At 36.7% G+C, this 17,303-nt stretch overlaps 1 protein-coding gene across 2 annotated transcripts; it reads left to right on the top strand.

The window, feature by feature from the left end:
• The first annotated feature begins 761 nt into the window (after positions 1-761).
• On the top strand, positions 762-15,372 carry LOC135656622 (E3 ubiquitin protein ligase RIN3-like). Of its 2 annotated transcripts, XM_065175858.1 has the most exons (13): positions 762-1,227; positions 1,301-1,511; positions 2,697-2,774; positions 5,541-5,627; positions 5,722-5,843; positions 6,006-6,102; positions 6,624-6,723; positions 8,010-8,167; positions 8,280-8,417; positions 8,493-8,560; positions 13,641-13,868; positions 14,649-15,015; positions 15,098-15,372. In XM_065175858.1, the coding sequence occupies exons 1-13, from the start codon at positions 1,139-1,141 to the stop codon at positions 15,152-15,154; spliced, it is 1,800 nt and encodes a 599-aa protein (XP_065031930.1). In that variant the 5' UTR covers positions 762-1,138; the 3' UTR covers positions 15,155-15,372. The 2 variants fall into 2 exon arrangements, with proteins under 2 accessions (XP_065031930.1, XP_065031938.1); XM_065175866.1 differs by having other exon boundaries at positions 766-1,511.
• The last annotated feature ends 1,931 nt before the right edge of the window (positions 15,373-17,303 follow it).

The following is a 17,303-nucleotide window of genomic DNA, read 5'->3' as shown; positions in this document are numbered from 1 at the left end:
AATTACCACAATGCTAATTTGTAAAGGGAACTAGACTCGTATTCTTCTCTTTTCTTATCCTTCACATGATTGTTACTAGCGATGAACTAAGGATTAAGGGAGATTGAGAATAAATTTACAACCTTAATATGATATTTTAAAGATCTTATCTTTTTATAGATAAAAAAATATGTTCTAAAATGATAATTGAGTTATCCTAATTAGACTTCATTTCTATTTGTTGATAATCATAATTAGAATCTAATTAAATTTATACTATATATTACCTAATTAGATAGGAATACATAACCGAAAACTCATAAGAGAGATTTTTTATGCATATAATTATAAAATCATACTAAAAAATAAAAAAAATTCTTCCCTTAAGGTTTTATATGTAAAGAGAACAAAAATACAATTTCAATTCGTATTCCATAAAATATTATTTTTAATTAATTCACGAAATAAAAAAACGTCTTCAAAAGACCGGCCTCATCCTCTCGCCTCGGTGGAAGCTTCGGAATTCCAATCAACGGTTCATCGTTGACATTTTCTGCCTTTTGATTGGAGGCATCGCTGGAGCCCTTGTGGGGCCCAGTCGTGGACTCGGTCACGGGGCAGGTGGGTCATACAGGCAGGTAGGCGGTAAACCGGGTGGAAGCGGGACGCTTCCCAGCAAGAGATATTTGTTCCGATCTTTGAGAACCAATCGACGGATGCACATTTCACAAGTGTCCCCCGCGCTAAATCAACACCATCGGTCCACCGTGCCCGGTCGGTGCGGTGAAAGAGGCACCGCGACCTCCATTTTGACGGGATTTTTTATTAATGACAGTTCGTTTCCCTCTTCTTCTTGATCCCGCGACCCGACCAATCCTCTTCCTCTCCGATCTCCTCTCCTCCTCCTCCTCCTCCCCTCTCCCAAAAATCCCCAACCCTTTAACCGACGAATCGAAGAAAGGCGGGTGATCGGAGATCGCGGAGCGAATTCCAAGAGCGATCGGGTCGAATCCTCCGTCAACAAGTGACAAAAAGGGTCATCAAGAAAGAGATCTTAAAGCATCCAAGAATCCCGTTTCCGAAACTGTACGCCATCCAGCGATTCCTCCACCCGCAGTTCCCGTCATGGATCGGTCCTTCCCGCTGGCTCCCGGAACCTATGGTTCTTGATCCTTTGGTTGATGGCGGTGTGTTATCGCGAGCGCGGGGAGCGACGGGTTGCGCGGCTTGTTCTTGGGGCTCTCGCTGGTCGGTGAATCGTCGGGGTGCGCCTGAGGTTTGTGCCGATGGCGATGAATTACCTGTACCTTTCTGTCTTCAGCACCGCGGCCAGCGTCGTCGGGCTGCAGTGGTGGACGGTCTCCTCGCTTGACGGGATGAAGTCCGATGGGTTGATCACTTCTGACGGCGGTGGAGGCTCCAAGGAGAGTGCTGGGCGAGCGCTGGAGCTGCTGCTCAGCTCGCATGTCACCGTGGCTCTGCTGGCGAATTTTGTGATCAATGTGTACGTTCTGGTCGTGTTGCTGCTCAAGGTATCATACTTCATATGAATGACATATATCTAAAGCTGTTGTCTGTGATTCACTAATGCAACACTTACAATAGCTCTGCGGCGTGTTGTTTAGAACTGAAGCATGATTTAGGATAATCATGGACCCTTGAAATACACTTGCTTTTTGTTTTTTGTATCTTGAAATGGGTAACGTTGGCGGCATTTAAGTGAGGTATTCAGCATAATTACTTAAGTATTTATGTGAATTCATTTTTTGTTTGACGACAGTCATACTTGTAAATACTTGAGTTAGTAATCTTCAGAGCTACAGTGAAGTTCAGAAGCATTCCTCTTCTTACCAAGTAAAATCAGTAAGAATCAGAGATATACACAAAATGATGTGACATGGGTTTTTGAGACATAGTTCAAGATATGCTGTATGAGATGTATTAACTGCTTGTATTCTGCAATCCCTTTTCGGAGCATTAGTGATGTGATGACACTTTATATCATGAAATTTCTAGTATGATGATGAATATAAATGTTCAGCAAGGCAGTATTTATTGATATTCTGCTTTTACTGTTGACAAGCTGTGTAGTTGTCATCTTCTGGAGAGTGTTGAATATTTGATGATGCCTTTTCACATTGTTTTACATGTATACATTGTGAAGATCCATTATGTTGGATAGCATAGATCATATATGTTGGTATATTTTAGGTTTTGATGTATTAGTGCTATGTTCAAGGAAGAGAAGCTTTAATGATTTATTGGAAGGAGTATTAATTGGTAGTACTCCTTAAAAATTTTGATGGCTTCACTGGAAGAACCAAACAAATGGTTGGTCTTTCTTTGTTGGAGCTTCCAAATTTATATATGATGTGTTACCTCTGTTACTTCAGGGTTTAAGGCCTGAAAAAGAAGTTCAGTGTTGCTTTAACTTGACAAAATAGTGTTTCAAAATTTGACAACTACAGTGGTCATTTGTTGTGGGTGAAGCCCGAAAGTTTAGTTCATCTTGTTGTGCTTAAACCAGTTAATGATCGTGTATTCTGTTGGTAATTCACAAAATGTAGGTAATAATATATTGATGAGACTGTTCTTGAGTGTCAAATAACTAAATTAATCATTCTGGCTTAAAGTTATCCTCAGGTAGTCAGTATTTCTATCATCCTTTGTACCCTTGTGCTTAATCTTAATTCTCCTTTTTTCCTTCTTTTGTGCAGACTCTATTCTTTGTGCAGTTGAACACATCAGAGACCAGAAAAGTTTTGGAACGTTTTGTTAATTACATAATATACAAGGTAACACTCACTCAGCTGTTAACCTTGGCTGAGCTTTAAATATGCTATGTTTCTTATGTAACTTTTCTTGGCGGCCTTGCTATATTGTCAATTTCACTTACATTGAAATTTGCAATTACTGTCCTGAGGTTGTCCTTTAGGTTGATGCAACTCATACACTGTATATGCGTCTATCAGTTTTGCATTTTGCATGGATGTGTAATAAGCAACGTTATAGGAGTTTTGGTTTACTTAGTCCTATCAGATTGGATGCGTACTTGAAAACCTTGAAGTTATAATAATTTAAATAAATAAATTTGTTTTCTAAGTCAGTCATACTATAGATAATATTTCACAGAAAGGTGCTAGAGAGAAATTTAGACATTGCACTAGAATTATATGACACTTCAAAATTATGTTGTAGTTTCATCTACAAGTGCTCTGTTCTGTTAGTTAAAATGCTAAATATGGGTAGTAAGCTTAGACAATAGGGCTTTGTGATTTCATTCAAAGATTCGTTGCAGAAACCACCTTGATTTTCTATCCACAATTTTTATGATATGTAAATCAGAATCTAAAGTATGGGTAGGTAGAAGGAACAATGGAGTGGCAATTAGATGGTCCACTTGAAAATTTGTACTCAGTCGTTATGAATTTAAGAATCTCCAAGTTTGGTCTGGCTCATTTTCTAGATGGTCTTTCCATGCTTGGACCCATTCCACATGCAACAAATTGTTAAAGAATAGAGGGGAAGAAGGGGAAAATATTTTCCTTTGTTGTTGTGGTCAGAGTGCCAATCTGGCAAACCCACAACACGGGGCTTATCTATGTGAAGCTCACCAGGCAGCTGATCTTTAGTGCAGTTGGGAAGACTTGTACATGATTACATGGCCTTTAATGTCTTAGCAGTGAGATATGCTAAATTTGCTCCTGCATTCCTTGATCACTATTATTTTTGGAGAATAAAAACCCATCATCTTTCATACTTCGGCCTCTGTGTATGTTATCTCTAGTCAGTGAGCTATTCTCCTGATGCCAAAGAATAGAGGGCTTCCACATTTGATGAAGCCTTGACAACTTTGAACAGGCTCAGTGCTCATCAATCGGTGATCTGGACTGCTCACATTAGCTGGTGAATGAGCTTTGAGTTGGTGTAACTGATCAGCATAGGTATCACACTTAGGGACGGTGGACAAGATCATGGTAATGGTGAAGAGGTCAAAGAGTCTGATGGACATTATGTACCAGGGGCCGAGGTGTAGGAATTGGTTAAAGGTTTTTATTTAAATGGGTCTTGAATTAAGTTTCACCAAGCCTTGGGCTTAGCTTATTGGACTGGAAAGCCCATGAGCCAAGCTGTCTCTTCTCAATCAGGCCCAAAAGCTTACGACACTTAAGTCTAACTCTAGTCCAAACCTGGCTCAGCCTTTAGTATCATCTTCATTTAATGTCTCATTCAATTTTGATTATGCTTCTTTTCATATCCTTTGGTACTATTCCATGATCCCTATGTTTTGTAGCACTTCTTATCTGGTCAATCATAGTTATATGCATTATTCTTTATGTTGGCTGGGTATAACGCTATAGGCAGTGGGTTCTTGAATGACTAGTACTTGAGGTTGTTCATTGCCGTGCAGCCTGATTTGGTTGAATCTAACATCACTTGAATCTAACTCGTTTACGACTAACTACTGTCAATAGCAACAGACGATGTACTTGTTTTTCAGTATGTATGCCTTTCAAGTTTACTCTTTAGTTTTGTGAAATAAGCAGAACTGCCTGTTGTAGCTCTGCTTCTTTGAACAAGTTTGGTATGATGCAATTATTTTGTAAAGGTGTCAGGTTTCTCGAGTTGCTTAGGTAATTACAAGAATGGTATTGGCCTTGATTGCAGTATTGGTGAATACCAACAATAAAAGCGCACTCAGTTTTTATTACAGTTTTGTGGAATACAAAATTAAAGCTCACCATCGAGTCTACCCACATAATGAAAGAATAAGAGATAGGAAAAGAATTAGAGAATAATAAAGATAAATTTTAGAGGGAAGCAGTAAGAGACAACACACTAATATGTCTGTTGTCATAACGCACTATAGAGAGCAGAACAAACTTCCATTCCTTATTTGTAACACACTACAAGAGAAGCACAAATTTCTTCATCTGGAAGAGATCCTTTCTTTTAGACAAAATTTATAATTCCACAAAGACCTTTCTAAAGATACCTCTGGGACTTATCTAAATGCAACTGCTGAAAGCTAAACACCTTTCCTAAACTATGCTACTCTTGGCTACTCTTATATTAGGTCTATATTACCAATAACACTCAAAATAGAACTTTAGTACACCATAAAATAACAAATAAAAATAATATACAAATCCTGATGAAAATCTAGAATAGTGGGAAAACCCATTTAGAACTAAATATGACTACTAAAATGGATCTGAAGATGTCTCTGACTAAACCTAAGGACCCAAATTAGACTCATGGAAAACTCATTACAAGTTGTCCTGTGTCAAAGAAGTAAGATTCTTAATTACACTTAAGTGTAATTTCCTGGTTTACATGATAAATTTATCTTGAATAATCATAGTACTTTTATGTAAGAAATAGCATGAAACTGATCATCAAGTAATCCTGTGAAAAATGGTAACTTTTTTCTTGTGTTTATCTTGGATTTACTGCAGCAATACAAGCCTTTTGAGTTATTATATGCAATTTGGTTTTTGATCTTCATGTCATCAAGTAATCCCTTAGTTGTTATACTATGATTTTATATATTCAAACAGGGAACCTTTCTTCCATTGGTTGTGCCACCTAATGTTTCTCAAGTCATCTTATGGACAAGCTGGTTGGTCTTTCTATGTTCCCTCAAGGTAATGAACAGAAAACACACTCCCTCTCTTTTTAAATTCTACGAGAAATATGGTATATAGTTACTGAGAGAAACTACCTGCTTCTAATTTACAGATTTTTGAATCATTAGCAAGAGATAGGCTTGAAAGGCTAAATGCATCTCCTTCCGTGACACCTTCAAAGTACTTTCGTGTTTTTTCTGCCTTGTTGGTGGTTCTTTCTGCTGATTTCCTATGGTAATTTTCTTGGCAAATCCAACATGGGCAAAATTTTAGTTTAAATTGCTATCAACTTCTGTTTCCAGTTTTATACATGTTACATTTCTTGAACCAGTGATAAGTCATGGCTTTCAACTTCTACTCCCTTAGTGTCTGTTACAAAATCCTTTTATATTACAGGATGAAGCTGTGTATGATGATCTACAGTTCATACAGTTATAGCTTGTTTATGCTGTTGTTCTTTGAGCCTCTTTGTATAGCTTCTGAGACATTTCAGGTAATTACATTGGGATAAGCTTTGAATTGTCAAATTTATTTCTTTAGCTGTTTAACATTTTTTTCGTCAAAAATCTTCAACTCTTGGACAAGTTGTGTGCATAAAGTGGATACCTTTGTCGTATGTCTTATAATAGTTTGTACAAGAAAAGGTTTTCATCAGTTTTCAAACTCATGCAATGCAAACAAAATAGATATTGCCTTCTATGGAACTAAGATTTATGTAGCTAACCCTAAATATTTGAGATCTTATGGCTTGTCGTTGTTGTATGCATAGCAAAGTAAATGATTCAAGACGACCTATAAGCCTAACTTTTTAATAGTTTTACAACTATGAAAAGCCTAAGAAACTGTCAGATTGGTTGGAATTTTTGATAATTTTAAACTTGCATATTTTCTCTGTTAAATTTGAGAGTAATTAAATAGAAATGTTTTAATAAAGTTAACAGTCTTCTGGAGATGCTTCCATCTCCAAATGCATATATTGGATTTTCTTTTCATCTGACATCATTATCCTTGTAGGCCATTATGGTACATGGGTTTCAGTTGCTTGAAATTTATCAACGGCATTCTAGTGAAAGTACTGTTGGTTGCTCAGACTACATTCAAAAAACAGCAGCAGGTAATTTCAGGTCTCAAATTCTTTATCTCATTATGACCTATATTATAATTTACTTTCTAAAGTTTGATCTAAATGGCTTTGGTTAACTCCAAATGCCTTTTGCATCTCCATAATCTATAACAACTTCACAAATCTGTTAATACTAATTTCTTCTAAAATTCAATCGGCTAGGTATGAAGTTTCTTGTTATGTTACACTAAAGAAGAAAATAGCAACGAAGGAAATTGTTAGATTAACCATGTTTACATTTGCATGTTTTAGGGTCTAGTACACCATCTAGCAATGAAGGAAATTGTTAGATTAACTGGGTTTACATTTGCATGTTTTAGGGTCTAGTACACCATCACCAGATCAATATATAAGATTTGTACAGGTCCTTACCAATGCTTAACAATTCATGCTTTGGCCAGTCAATACTAGTCATTGCATACTGGTCTAAGCAGTTTTTTTAACCATGATATATAGAGCATGGGATTATGATTATACAGACTTATTGATGACTAACTGTAACAAGTTATCAGGTGAAGGTATCTACTTTTTTTGATATATGAAAGACAGTAAGGCCACCTTTAGACTTAATGAAGCTCTTTCTCTCCTTGAAAAATATTTTTTGTGTCTAATGATCCAAAAAGCCCATTCGACCCTTACGGATGAAAGAGTATTATTGCATACCATAGCAAAACTCTTGCTAGTTTGCTAGGGATGACATGGATGGGGCTCTTTATTGCAACATAATACCAATATATACCGTATTTGTTACCGTGTAACCGTTGGTTGTAATTATGTTAAATAAACCCTCTCAATTAAAGCACAAAGTGGACTAATTCAATTTGCTTGATATTCAGTGGTGGTCTTTAAAATATTTCTTAAGCATTCTTGTCTTATTTCACTAAAAACTTGATGGCCTAATGCACAAGGCTCCTGTGAATGTGGTTTGTGAAGGGGTTAATAATGTATGTGACCTTACCTTTGCAATCAGAGAGGTCGCTTATGTGACTTGAACTATAGCCACCAATATAGAAGAAACCTTACATTTATGCAAAGAATTGCCTCATCTGTTGTCTCTCTCATATGTTATTTTCAACTGCATTTTTGATTCTATGACATAATGGTTCAAGTGTATGTGATATGTTTTTGTTTTTACTGAAAATATGTATTAGTGGAGAATATACATTTCGTTCAGTTATACCTGATGTTTTTTAGTATTTGATTGTGGTATGACACCAGTATACAATCAATTTATTTAAATTTACACTCATAACATCTAATTCAACTCTTTGCTGCAGGTTCCCTCTCTGAATGGAAAGGGATTCTCATAAGACACTGTGGTTTCATTCTAGATATGTTGGCTTTAGTAATGGCACTAGGTCATTACTTAATGACCTGGTGGCTTCATGGCATGGCATTTCATCTAGTGGATGTCATTCTTTTTCTGAACTTGCGTGTAAGTGTTAATTACATACTAGTTCTCCTTTGCATGGTATTGGCATGTTGTCCATGGAAGTTGTATTTTATTTCAAAAGCTTCTTTCATTATTTTTAATTTGAGATGAACAGGCTCTTGCCAGTGCAATTGTGAAGAGAATCAGAACATATATCAATTTAAGGAAAGCCCTTAGTTCCCTTGATGGAGCACTTCCTGATGCAACATATGAAGAACTTTGTGCCTATGATGATGAATGTGCAATATGCAGAGTAAGTAAATTCATTGGTATTTTAACTTGTTTATTTGTTAATGTCCAGCAGGGTAATTAATTATTCAAGATGCAGGGACCAATGACAAGGGCTAAAAAGTTACCATGCAATCATCTATTCCACCTAGTGTGTTTGAGGTCTTGGTATGGTTTACATGCCTTTCTCAATGTTGTTATCTTTTTTTACATAATGTTTAACCTTCAGCATCTCTTCAAGATTTTGGTGGTTTAACATCAGCATATGATTGTATTTTGTGGTGTTCAACACTTGAACCACCATAATCTATGGAGCTGTGTCAGTCATGCCAATGTAACCATGGTTTTTTTGTCTGTCTTGGCTAGCTTAGAAGTATGGTGAATACCTCTTTTAGAATGTAAGTTGCCTTTCCTTATGCCATGAAAGGACTCCAGTTGCATTAGAGTTACCCATATTGAGATATGGCCAAGTCAGTAATTTTAAAAGCACTAGGCGCCAAAAGGCACCACAGTCCAAAAACGCCCAAGGCGAGCAAAGTGAGGCGCTAAAAATTAATAATATTAAAATTAATAGTATTAAAATCAAAATAATAGTGTTATACTGTATACAGTTAACAGTATACTATATACTTTTAACAGTATACTGTATACTGTTAACAATATACTTTCGATTTCGAAAGAGGAGAAGCGAAAGAGAAGAGAAGAGTGTAAGGGAAGATCGAGGGTGCTGAGAAAAGCGGGAGCGGGAGCGGCGAGCAGCGATAGAGGCGGCGAGCGGCGATAGAGGCGGCGAGCGGCGATAGATGCAGCGGGAGCGACGAGCGGCGACAGTGGCAACGACAACGGTAAAAGCGAGCAGCGGCGAGCGGCAACAGTGGCAGTGGCAACAGCGAGCAGTGGGAGCGGCGACAGCGGCAGCGGCAGCGAGCATGGAGCAGCGACAGTGAGCAGGGTTAGGGTTGGGGAAGTCGCACTGATATCGGTGCTTTAGTTGGTTCGATTGAACCAACTAAAGCATCGGAGACCGAACCAGACCTAAACCACTGGTTCGATCGCTTGGTTTAACCCAGGCGCTCGCCCGAAGCGCCCAGTGATTGGGCTCGAGCGAGCGCCTAGGCGGTGCCTCTTTGAAGCGCGCCGCCTGAAAATGAAGCGAGGTGCTCAGGCCTCGCCTCGCCTTGCCCGAGCGCCTAGGCGAGCACTCGAGCGCCTTTTTAAATCACTGGGCCAAGTAACTTCTCTTGTGCCAGATTCCATATTAGCAGGAGCCTTCTGTACTGGGCTTACCTTTTTAGAAGAATGTGTCAATGATAACTTAATTTACTGGATCTGAATATTCTTAAATTCTATAACTTGGCAAGTTAGTTATTATGCTGCTTGGCCATTAAAAAGGCTTTTAGAAACACATTAATTTGTAATTTCTGAATATAATTGATGTCCTAGAAATTGTTCAGACTTGATAAAACAAGACAGGTAGTTTGTTTACTATTTAATGCCTTCTTTTCATTATGTGATGATGGACATTTGAGATATTATTCATAGGAGATGCAAGTTGTGGGTAATGATCCTAGTTTAACAACCCTTATGTCCCAAAACTATTCGGGGTTGGCAAGGAAAATGATCCTAGTGAGCAACAAAAAATATGTTGGACTAGATGCTTGTTCCTTTTTTTTTGTTACATTGTTTTCATGATGGTGGTTTCTAGTTGAACTTACCCTTTTGAAGCTGATTGGAAATCAGTTGGAAATGCTAAAAATTCTATTAAGCAAAATTAATAAATGTTTTTTACACCTCAAGTTTAAATGATCAGTCAAATACCTATTGAAGTTTCTGTAAGTTGATCTATCAACCAAGGATTAAAAAATGCGGTATTTACCAGTCCAACCAATGAATCAAGCAATTTCGCCTAGACCTGTCCATAACAGGGTAACTTTATCAATGCCAAGATTAGGGCTTACTTTCCGGTTTCAGTGATTAAAATTGGGTTGCCCTGGTGGTAGGCACCTCCTCCTCCCCTCTTGTATCCCTCGTTCTTTTTGGTATTCATTGATCTATGGAGTGTGGATTGATTTGTCCAAATAGTTCTATCCTGAGCGCAAGTTTGAGAGAATTGTCTAGAGATTTGGATAGGAGGTTAAATGAGATTAGGCCCAGAAGTAATTTTTACAGTAAAAATTCCCAATAAAGAACTCAGACAATCCCAATGCTACTATGGCAGTTTAATATTTTTCTGCAATTATGGTTTGAAGGCTTTAATATGAAACTTCACTTTAGCAAGTTTCTTATGCCATTAAAAATGCTCACTTTGGTGGCAAACCAGTTAAACCATGAAATCTACTTTTGGATAATTGATGATCTAGTGTATGCCCCTAAACTTGTTATGTAACTAAATAATTTTATGTATAGAGTTTTTGAACTGAAGAATAATTTTATGTATGGAGTTTTTGACTCTTGATTAAGGATTTTAATTTCGAATAATACCGCCTAGTACGGGCGGTACATACCGGTTCGCCAACAGACCAGCACGTGGACCGTTTGCTACCGATCGATATCAACCTGGCTGTGGCGAGGGAAGAAGAAGCATTGAGGGAGAAGAGGGAGAAGGTGCTCGAAGAAGGGAGAGAAGAAGAGGGAGAATTGGGAGAACCTCGACGCTTTCCGATTCGACGCCACCCTCCCTCGACGATCTTGATCTAGGAGGTAACGGAGAGGCGGCGGCTCGGCTTCTTCTTTGCTGAAGGCCGGAGACGCCTGCAGCCTTCCTCACGTTCTTCGCCGAAGGCCAAAGATGCCTGCGGCCTTCGCTGCATTCTTCGTCGAAGGCCGGAGACATCTACGGCCTTCGGCATCTTCGCTGAACGCCGTAGATGAGGAGAAGACCGCGTTCTTCTCCTTGTTTGATGCGACGAGGAAAAGAAAAGGAGGCGACGTCGTCGAGGCAATGTACGCCTCTATATATATATATACGTATCGAGTGGTACATCCTAGCGTACCACTTAGTATGTCGTATCATACCGTACTGAGCAAAGCTCAAAACATCGGTACGATATGAAAATTACAAACCTTGGTCTTGAGATCTTCATTAAAAGTTTGTTCTTGCACTGATCAATTGAGGGTAAGCCTTTGGAAGGTTGTTCCTTCCAATTCGGATGTCAAAGTAACAAGTTACCAGAATCACCTCTACAAATCTGACCTTCCCTAGCCCTCATGTTGGTGAGAGCTCGAGTGTTAGGCCTTCCTCTTGTAATTGTGGTACAATCTCGATTTTAGTTTCAAATAATCTGCCTCATTATTTGTTTCTTGGATGTCCTTAATACGATTACATTTTTGTTCTCTTAAGGATTGCTTTGTAAATTTGTAGTTTTTGTCAATTTATCAAAACTAGAGTGTGCCTAATGTAATATAAAGTCAGTTTTTGTGGATAATTATCAATAATTTTGGATGTGAAGATTAACCTTTTTCTGAGTATTAATACCTTGGTTTTATCCTCATCTTTAGAACCATAGTTCCCAAGATTGATATTAATCTTGAGATCAGTCAGTATGGAGATTATTAGGATCAATTGGATTCAATCAACGGCATTACAATATTTGAGGAAAATAATTTAAAAATAAAAATCATAATGTTGCTGTATACCAGTAAAAATAAAGCAAAATATGTGAAAGTATAGAAAAAGTATATGTTAAAAAATCTTACATCTTCATATTTCAATAAATTATTTTTATTTTTCTTAATGACATGAAATTGAAATGTAAATATGAAATACTATTTAAAAGATACAAATAAAAATAAGCAAAAAGTGTTATTTAAAAAAATAGTCATTAAAAAAAGATAATAGTGTAGTAATTATATTATATGATATCTGAAAACTCAAAACTTATCTACTTGTAGTTTTGAAGATAGCAATTGACCATATTATATAGTTGTAATCTTTCTCTAATTACCAAAAAGTGAACTAATAAGTGGTGAAAAGGCAGTAAAATAATTCCAGAGGACCATTGCTGTCTTATGGTATTTTCATCTTTTTCAGAGCATATTTGTACTCTTTTAAGAGACTAAGGGCTTTTTTCTGTACTTTCATCTCATAGCTCTCTATCTTGGCAGTCATGAAAGACAAGCATTACAAAAATGATGACATAATGAATATGATGCACCAATTAGCATAGTAGTGGTGTCATCTTTGTTTTAGTTATTTTATGTTTATGTCACCTTAAACACTGGGTATACCTTTTTTTATGTTTATGTTGCTGCTTTTAAGCATTATATCGACCCTCCTCAGACCCTGCATAGTTGGGATTCTCGTGCATTGGATATGTCTTTTTTTTATGTTTATGTCGCCTTAACTTAGTTTCATTTTTCTTTCCTTGCCTTCCACTTCTTTCCATTTTTTTCGTCATTTGAGACTGTCAGATGGTCTAGGATTAACAAAATTGGCCATTGTTGTCGATTTCGATAAATATTTTGTCATGAAGGCAAAAAAAGGGCTCAAGATTGGATCAGTCTTAGACATTGTAGATACAGTTTGGATGTATCAATGTATTATATTTTGGTTGGCCACACCACGAACTATGTTTAAACCTTTGTTAAACACGACAATGAAAAATTGACTTCTCGATCCTATATGGAGTAAGAGATTGAATCTTATACTTATTTGAGTGGTAGCACATGTATATTTTACAACTAAAGAATACAGATTGGATTTGTCTCAAAGCCTATTTTGAAACAACATGATTGTCATCCATAAGTTCATGCATATGCAAATAAATTAGATTCTTTGCCAATTCTGAAAAGAAGTTGAAAATTATTGTTATTGGGCTAAAGTTTTTGCGCTATTTAATGCATTTTAGTAGTACACATATTTTCCTATAGTTTAATTGATGAATCCCTTAAGATCATTTTAAATATTGAGATGTAACTAGTAACTTTTTCTTGTGAGTTCCCTCACAGTTACTACTGTTTGGAGTTTGAACTTTAAGGGAGCATAGGTCAGATAAGGAGGTTTAACTAGATTTGATAATTAACCAACCTCATTTTTGAAGCTAATAGATAATGCTTATATTGTTACACTTGTCGATTTTATCTTGAGAGGATATAGTTTTACACTTTGGTTGTGAAGTTAACTACTTAGTTCCTTATATATTATAGTAGTGTATGTTTAACATTTGTAAAGTTAGTGTTCTGTTCATTAGTTTGATATTATCAGTCTTTGCCCTTGATCGTACTCTTTTTGCATTGCATAACATTCCAGGTTGGACCAGGGTTTGACTGAAGTGTATTCTTGCCCTACATGTCGGAGGCCTCTTTTTGTTTCTAATCCTCAAGGTGACACCAGGTCCGTTCCTGGAAATGGAGTAGATGACCAGCAACTTGCTGAACATCTAAGTTTAAGATTGAACCAACAGAGGATTCCTGGTCAAGCACTACCTCTAGGACCATCTCCAAACCAGCAACAGAATACTTCTGATACAATCTGGAGGTTTAGTATCGTTGCATCTTTATGGTCCTTGCATGTTATGATTGTTTTCATGTGGAAGTAATATTTTGTGATCATAATATGCTTCTTTGTTGCAACATGATACACCCTGCTGATGTGGAAAATTTTTTATAGCTGAATTTTTGTACTGATTTGAGATTCATTGGTTGCATGCTTCTATGTTATCTATATTATTGGACTTCAGTTGTTCAATGTCTTGTTGCACTTGAGTTCTCTTATTTTGTATAACTTATCTTATGTCGATCTCCAGTTCCAGGTTTGGGTACAGTTTTGGTACATTTTTGGTTGAATCTAAACATCAGAGTTGGATTTGGTGTAGCCAATAACACTTGCATCCTTAATGCTGCAACTCTAGTGCTACTGTATATTGGCTTTCTTGTTTCAAGTATATTCTTCAGTGGATTTTCAGTTTCTTTGGTAATCATGAGGGAACACTCACCTGATTATAACCCTCTCCAGCTATCCATCACAGGCCAACTTGAAAACATAACTAGGAAAATGAGACTCCAATTACACATGAGGAATAGTATATACCCTGACTGGCAATCTAAGTGGAACTTAATTGAATTTTATGTTGAGATGACATTTAGCTGAAGTAGATGTGCCATTATTGTAATGGTCATATTTGAGGTTCATGGAATTCAGAAACATCCTTTTGTTTGCTTCTTCATTGGCTAATAAAAAAAAAAGTCAGCCCATCTATGGTGGTGTCATATCTGTTTACGCCTTTGTTGAATTGTGATCTACCTTTTCATTGTGCAGGGGAGCTGCATTTGATTCCGGTTTGGCACCTCCATGGGTGAATCAAGGAGTGGATGGTGCTAGTTCATCAAGTTCAGTCAGACCAGTAGGTTTTGGTGGGGTTCAAATGATGATGAGGCAACTAGCGTCTGTCAGTGAAAACTTCGCTCATGGTTCTCTAGATGATGCTGCTTGGAATCTATGGTCTTCTCAGCATACCTCAATTCCTTCTATTCCTTCATCTGCTTCCATTAGGTTGAACAGAAATGCTGCTGGTCAACGTATTAGGAATGCTTCACCCTCTGTAAACAATATGTCAGAGTTACTTGCTATGGTAGATAGAGTACGTGAGGTTTTGCCACACATTCCGGATGAACTTATTGTACAGGTATTTTCACTGTTTTTGTTGCATTCTTATTTTCCAGAAACACCAGAGGTTATTGATTTCTTTTTTTGTATCTATTGTGCAGGATTTGCTGAGAAGCAACAACATCAATATTACTGTGAATAATCTTCTTATGCAGTAATGTGAGTGGATATGTTTATAGCATCTTTCAAGGTCTGTGCAAGCTTTGTATATTTAAGTGACTGATATAGACAAACACAAGTGCCTTTCACACTACTTTGCTGCAATAATTTCCTGTTCTTTCACCACGCTTTGGTGCCACATACATTCTTGTTTTATACATCGCAATATCTAATTGAAAAAGAAGTTATTCCTTGGAGAGGAATAACCTTGCTGAAATGTTTTATTTTCCCCTTTTTTATGTTGTTTGACTTAGCCCATCAATGATGCAGCCTGCCAAAGATTCAGCTAGAACATGTTGTCCATGAGTATGGACTGCTTTGGAGAGCCTAGCATGCCCGAACAAACTCAATGAAATGAACTTTTTTTTTTCAATATCTTTTTGATGTTGAAAAGCAAATAATTCATTATATTCAAAAATAATTGTTTATCTCCATTTTGACATTAGTAGCTCCTTGTTACTAGATTTTAGATTCATGTCAGTGACGTTCGGTTAACTGAGTCTGAGAATTAATCATTTTGTTCATGCTTCAAAAGCACAGAATTGCTATCTTTTTTTGTTTTGTTTTCTGTTTTCTTATTTTTCAGAATAAGCTTGATGGTAACTGCTTGACTGTTACATTCAGCATTGAATTGGTTTATTGGTGGACCTATTTATTGGTTTAGCAAGTGACCAAATAATCTTGAAAGTGGTTCTCCCAAGTATATGTTGCAGGCCTAAACCGACTTGCAGGATGAGTGCATGGCTCGTTGATGAAATATGTTTATTCTATAGTCGGTATGATGTTTCTGTTCCTTGATGATACATGCGCAGCTTGTGGATGGATTCCGATGGTGGACTATAATCAGTATGATGTTTCCTAGATCAAGAGGTAACAAGTGGCGATCATCAGTGTTACTCTATACAGATACTGCACTCCAACCCTATGAATTTAATAATTAATTTCACTGAACTAAAAATGTTGATATAATTGGTCTGTCCTTTTGTTAGTTGTGGATGAGATGTCTTTAGCCTTTTAAGTTGTCTTCTAATTAGATTTTCGTTTTGTTTTGTTTTGTTTTTTGTTTGTAATTTTTTACTCGTTCCATATAAGTATTGCATTCTCACGTATTTGTATTATACATGCCTAAAATAAGATGTGAACTCTCGTTCATCTAACTGCGTATATAATGTAGTAATCACTAAAATGTCTCGTCGGACTAAGGTTTCTATTATCAGCTACATTAAAATCTCAGGTTGCGTGAAGTTGGGATTGCATAGATGACTAGCCATAATTAAAGCTGAGTAGCATGAGGAATAATCAATGGCATCGTAAACTTACATGCTGTGGAGCTTCGAAATCTGTAGGCATCTCCCTGCTAAGTTGCTCACCGGGCAAGAACGAGAGTATAATATGTCAGCTTGTTGTGGTCAACACGGAGGCCGATTCCTCGACGTTCTATTGAACACGACATTTCCGAACAATTATTCAAGTCAGTAATCTTTCACAACCTTGCTATGCGTTCACTTTCGTTTCTGTAGGGGGTGTTGAAAAAGGTCGGAACGGAATGGGTCTAACTGAATCAAATTGAAAAAAAATAGTTAATCATTTTGAACATACCTAACATTGATTAATCTGTTTTGATTAACTGATTAATTAATTTTTAATTTTAAATGACTATATATATATACATGTATGTATGTATATATATATATATATATATACATACATATATATATATATACATACATATATATATATACATACATATATATATATATACATACATATATATATATATATATATATATATATAGATACATACATATATATACATACATATATATATATATAAAGTCATAGGCTCTATTTGTGTCCTTCGATCATTTTCTTTAAGATTTAGTCTTACAATCATACTCCTCTCATAATCCAAAGACCTTGATTTCTTATGATGTGTTAGCGTAGTACTAAGAGCAACATCCATCGACCTCTGATTGGTATCATTTATGGTTGAGATTAGGATAATATCTGATCATCTTCTGAGTCCTCACCTTTGTGTATGTGTACAAAGACGAAGAGGAAGAGCCACAAAGACAAAAGAAAGAAGTGAACGATTTTAGGGTTTTTGAGGGCTTTAGATTGAATTGAACTGATTAATTGAAAAGTACT

Source organism: Musa acuminata, chromosome BXJ1-4 (assembly GCF_036884655.1).
Source record: "Musa acuminata AAA Group cultivar baxijiao chromosome BXJ1-4, Cavendish_Baxijiao_AAA, whole genome shotgun sequence".
Lineage (NCBI taxonomy): Eukaryota > Viridiplantae > Streptophyta > Magnoliopsida > Zingiberales > Musaceae > Musa > Musa acuminata.
The sequence above is the reverse complement of the archived record's forward strand: the minus strand, read 5'-3'. Positions and strand labels throughout refer to the sequence as shown.

Excerpts from the sequence above, each read along its gene's own strand:
- LOC135656622 (XM_065175858.1), top strand. The coding sequence starts at position 1,139 with ATGGTTCTTGATCCTTTGGTTGATGGCGGTGTGTTATCGCGAGCGCGG. Across the intron at positions 6,103-6,623 it reads TAGCTTCTGAGACATTTCAG|GCCATTATGGTACATGGGTT; the intron begins GTAATTACATTG and ends TTATCCTTGTAG. Across the intron at positions 13,869-14,648 it reads ACTTCTGATACAATCTGGAG|GGGAGCTGCATTTGATTCCG; the intron begins GTTTAGTATCGT and ends TTCATTGTGCAG.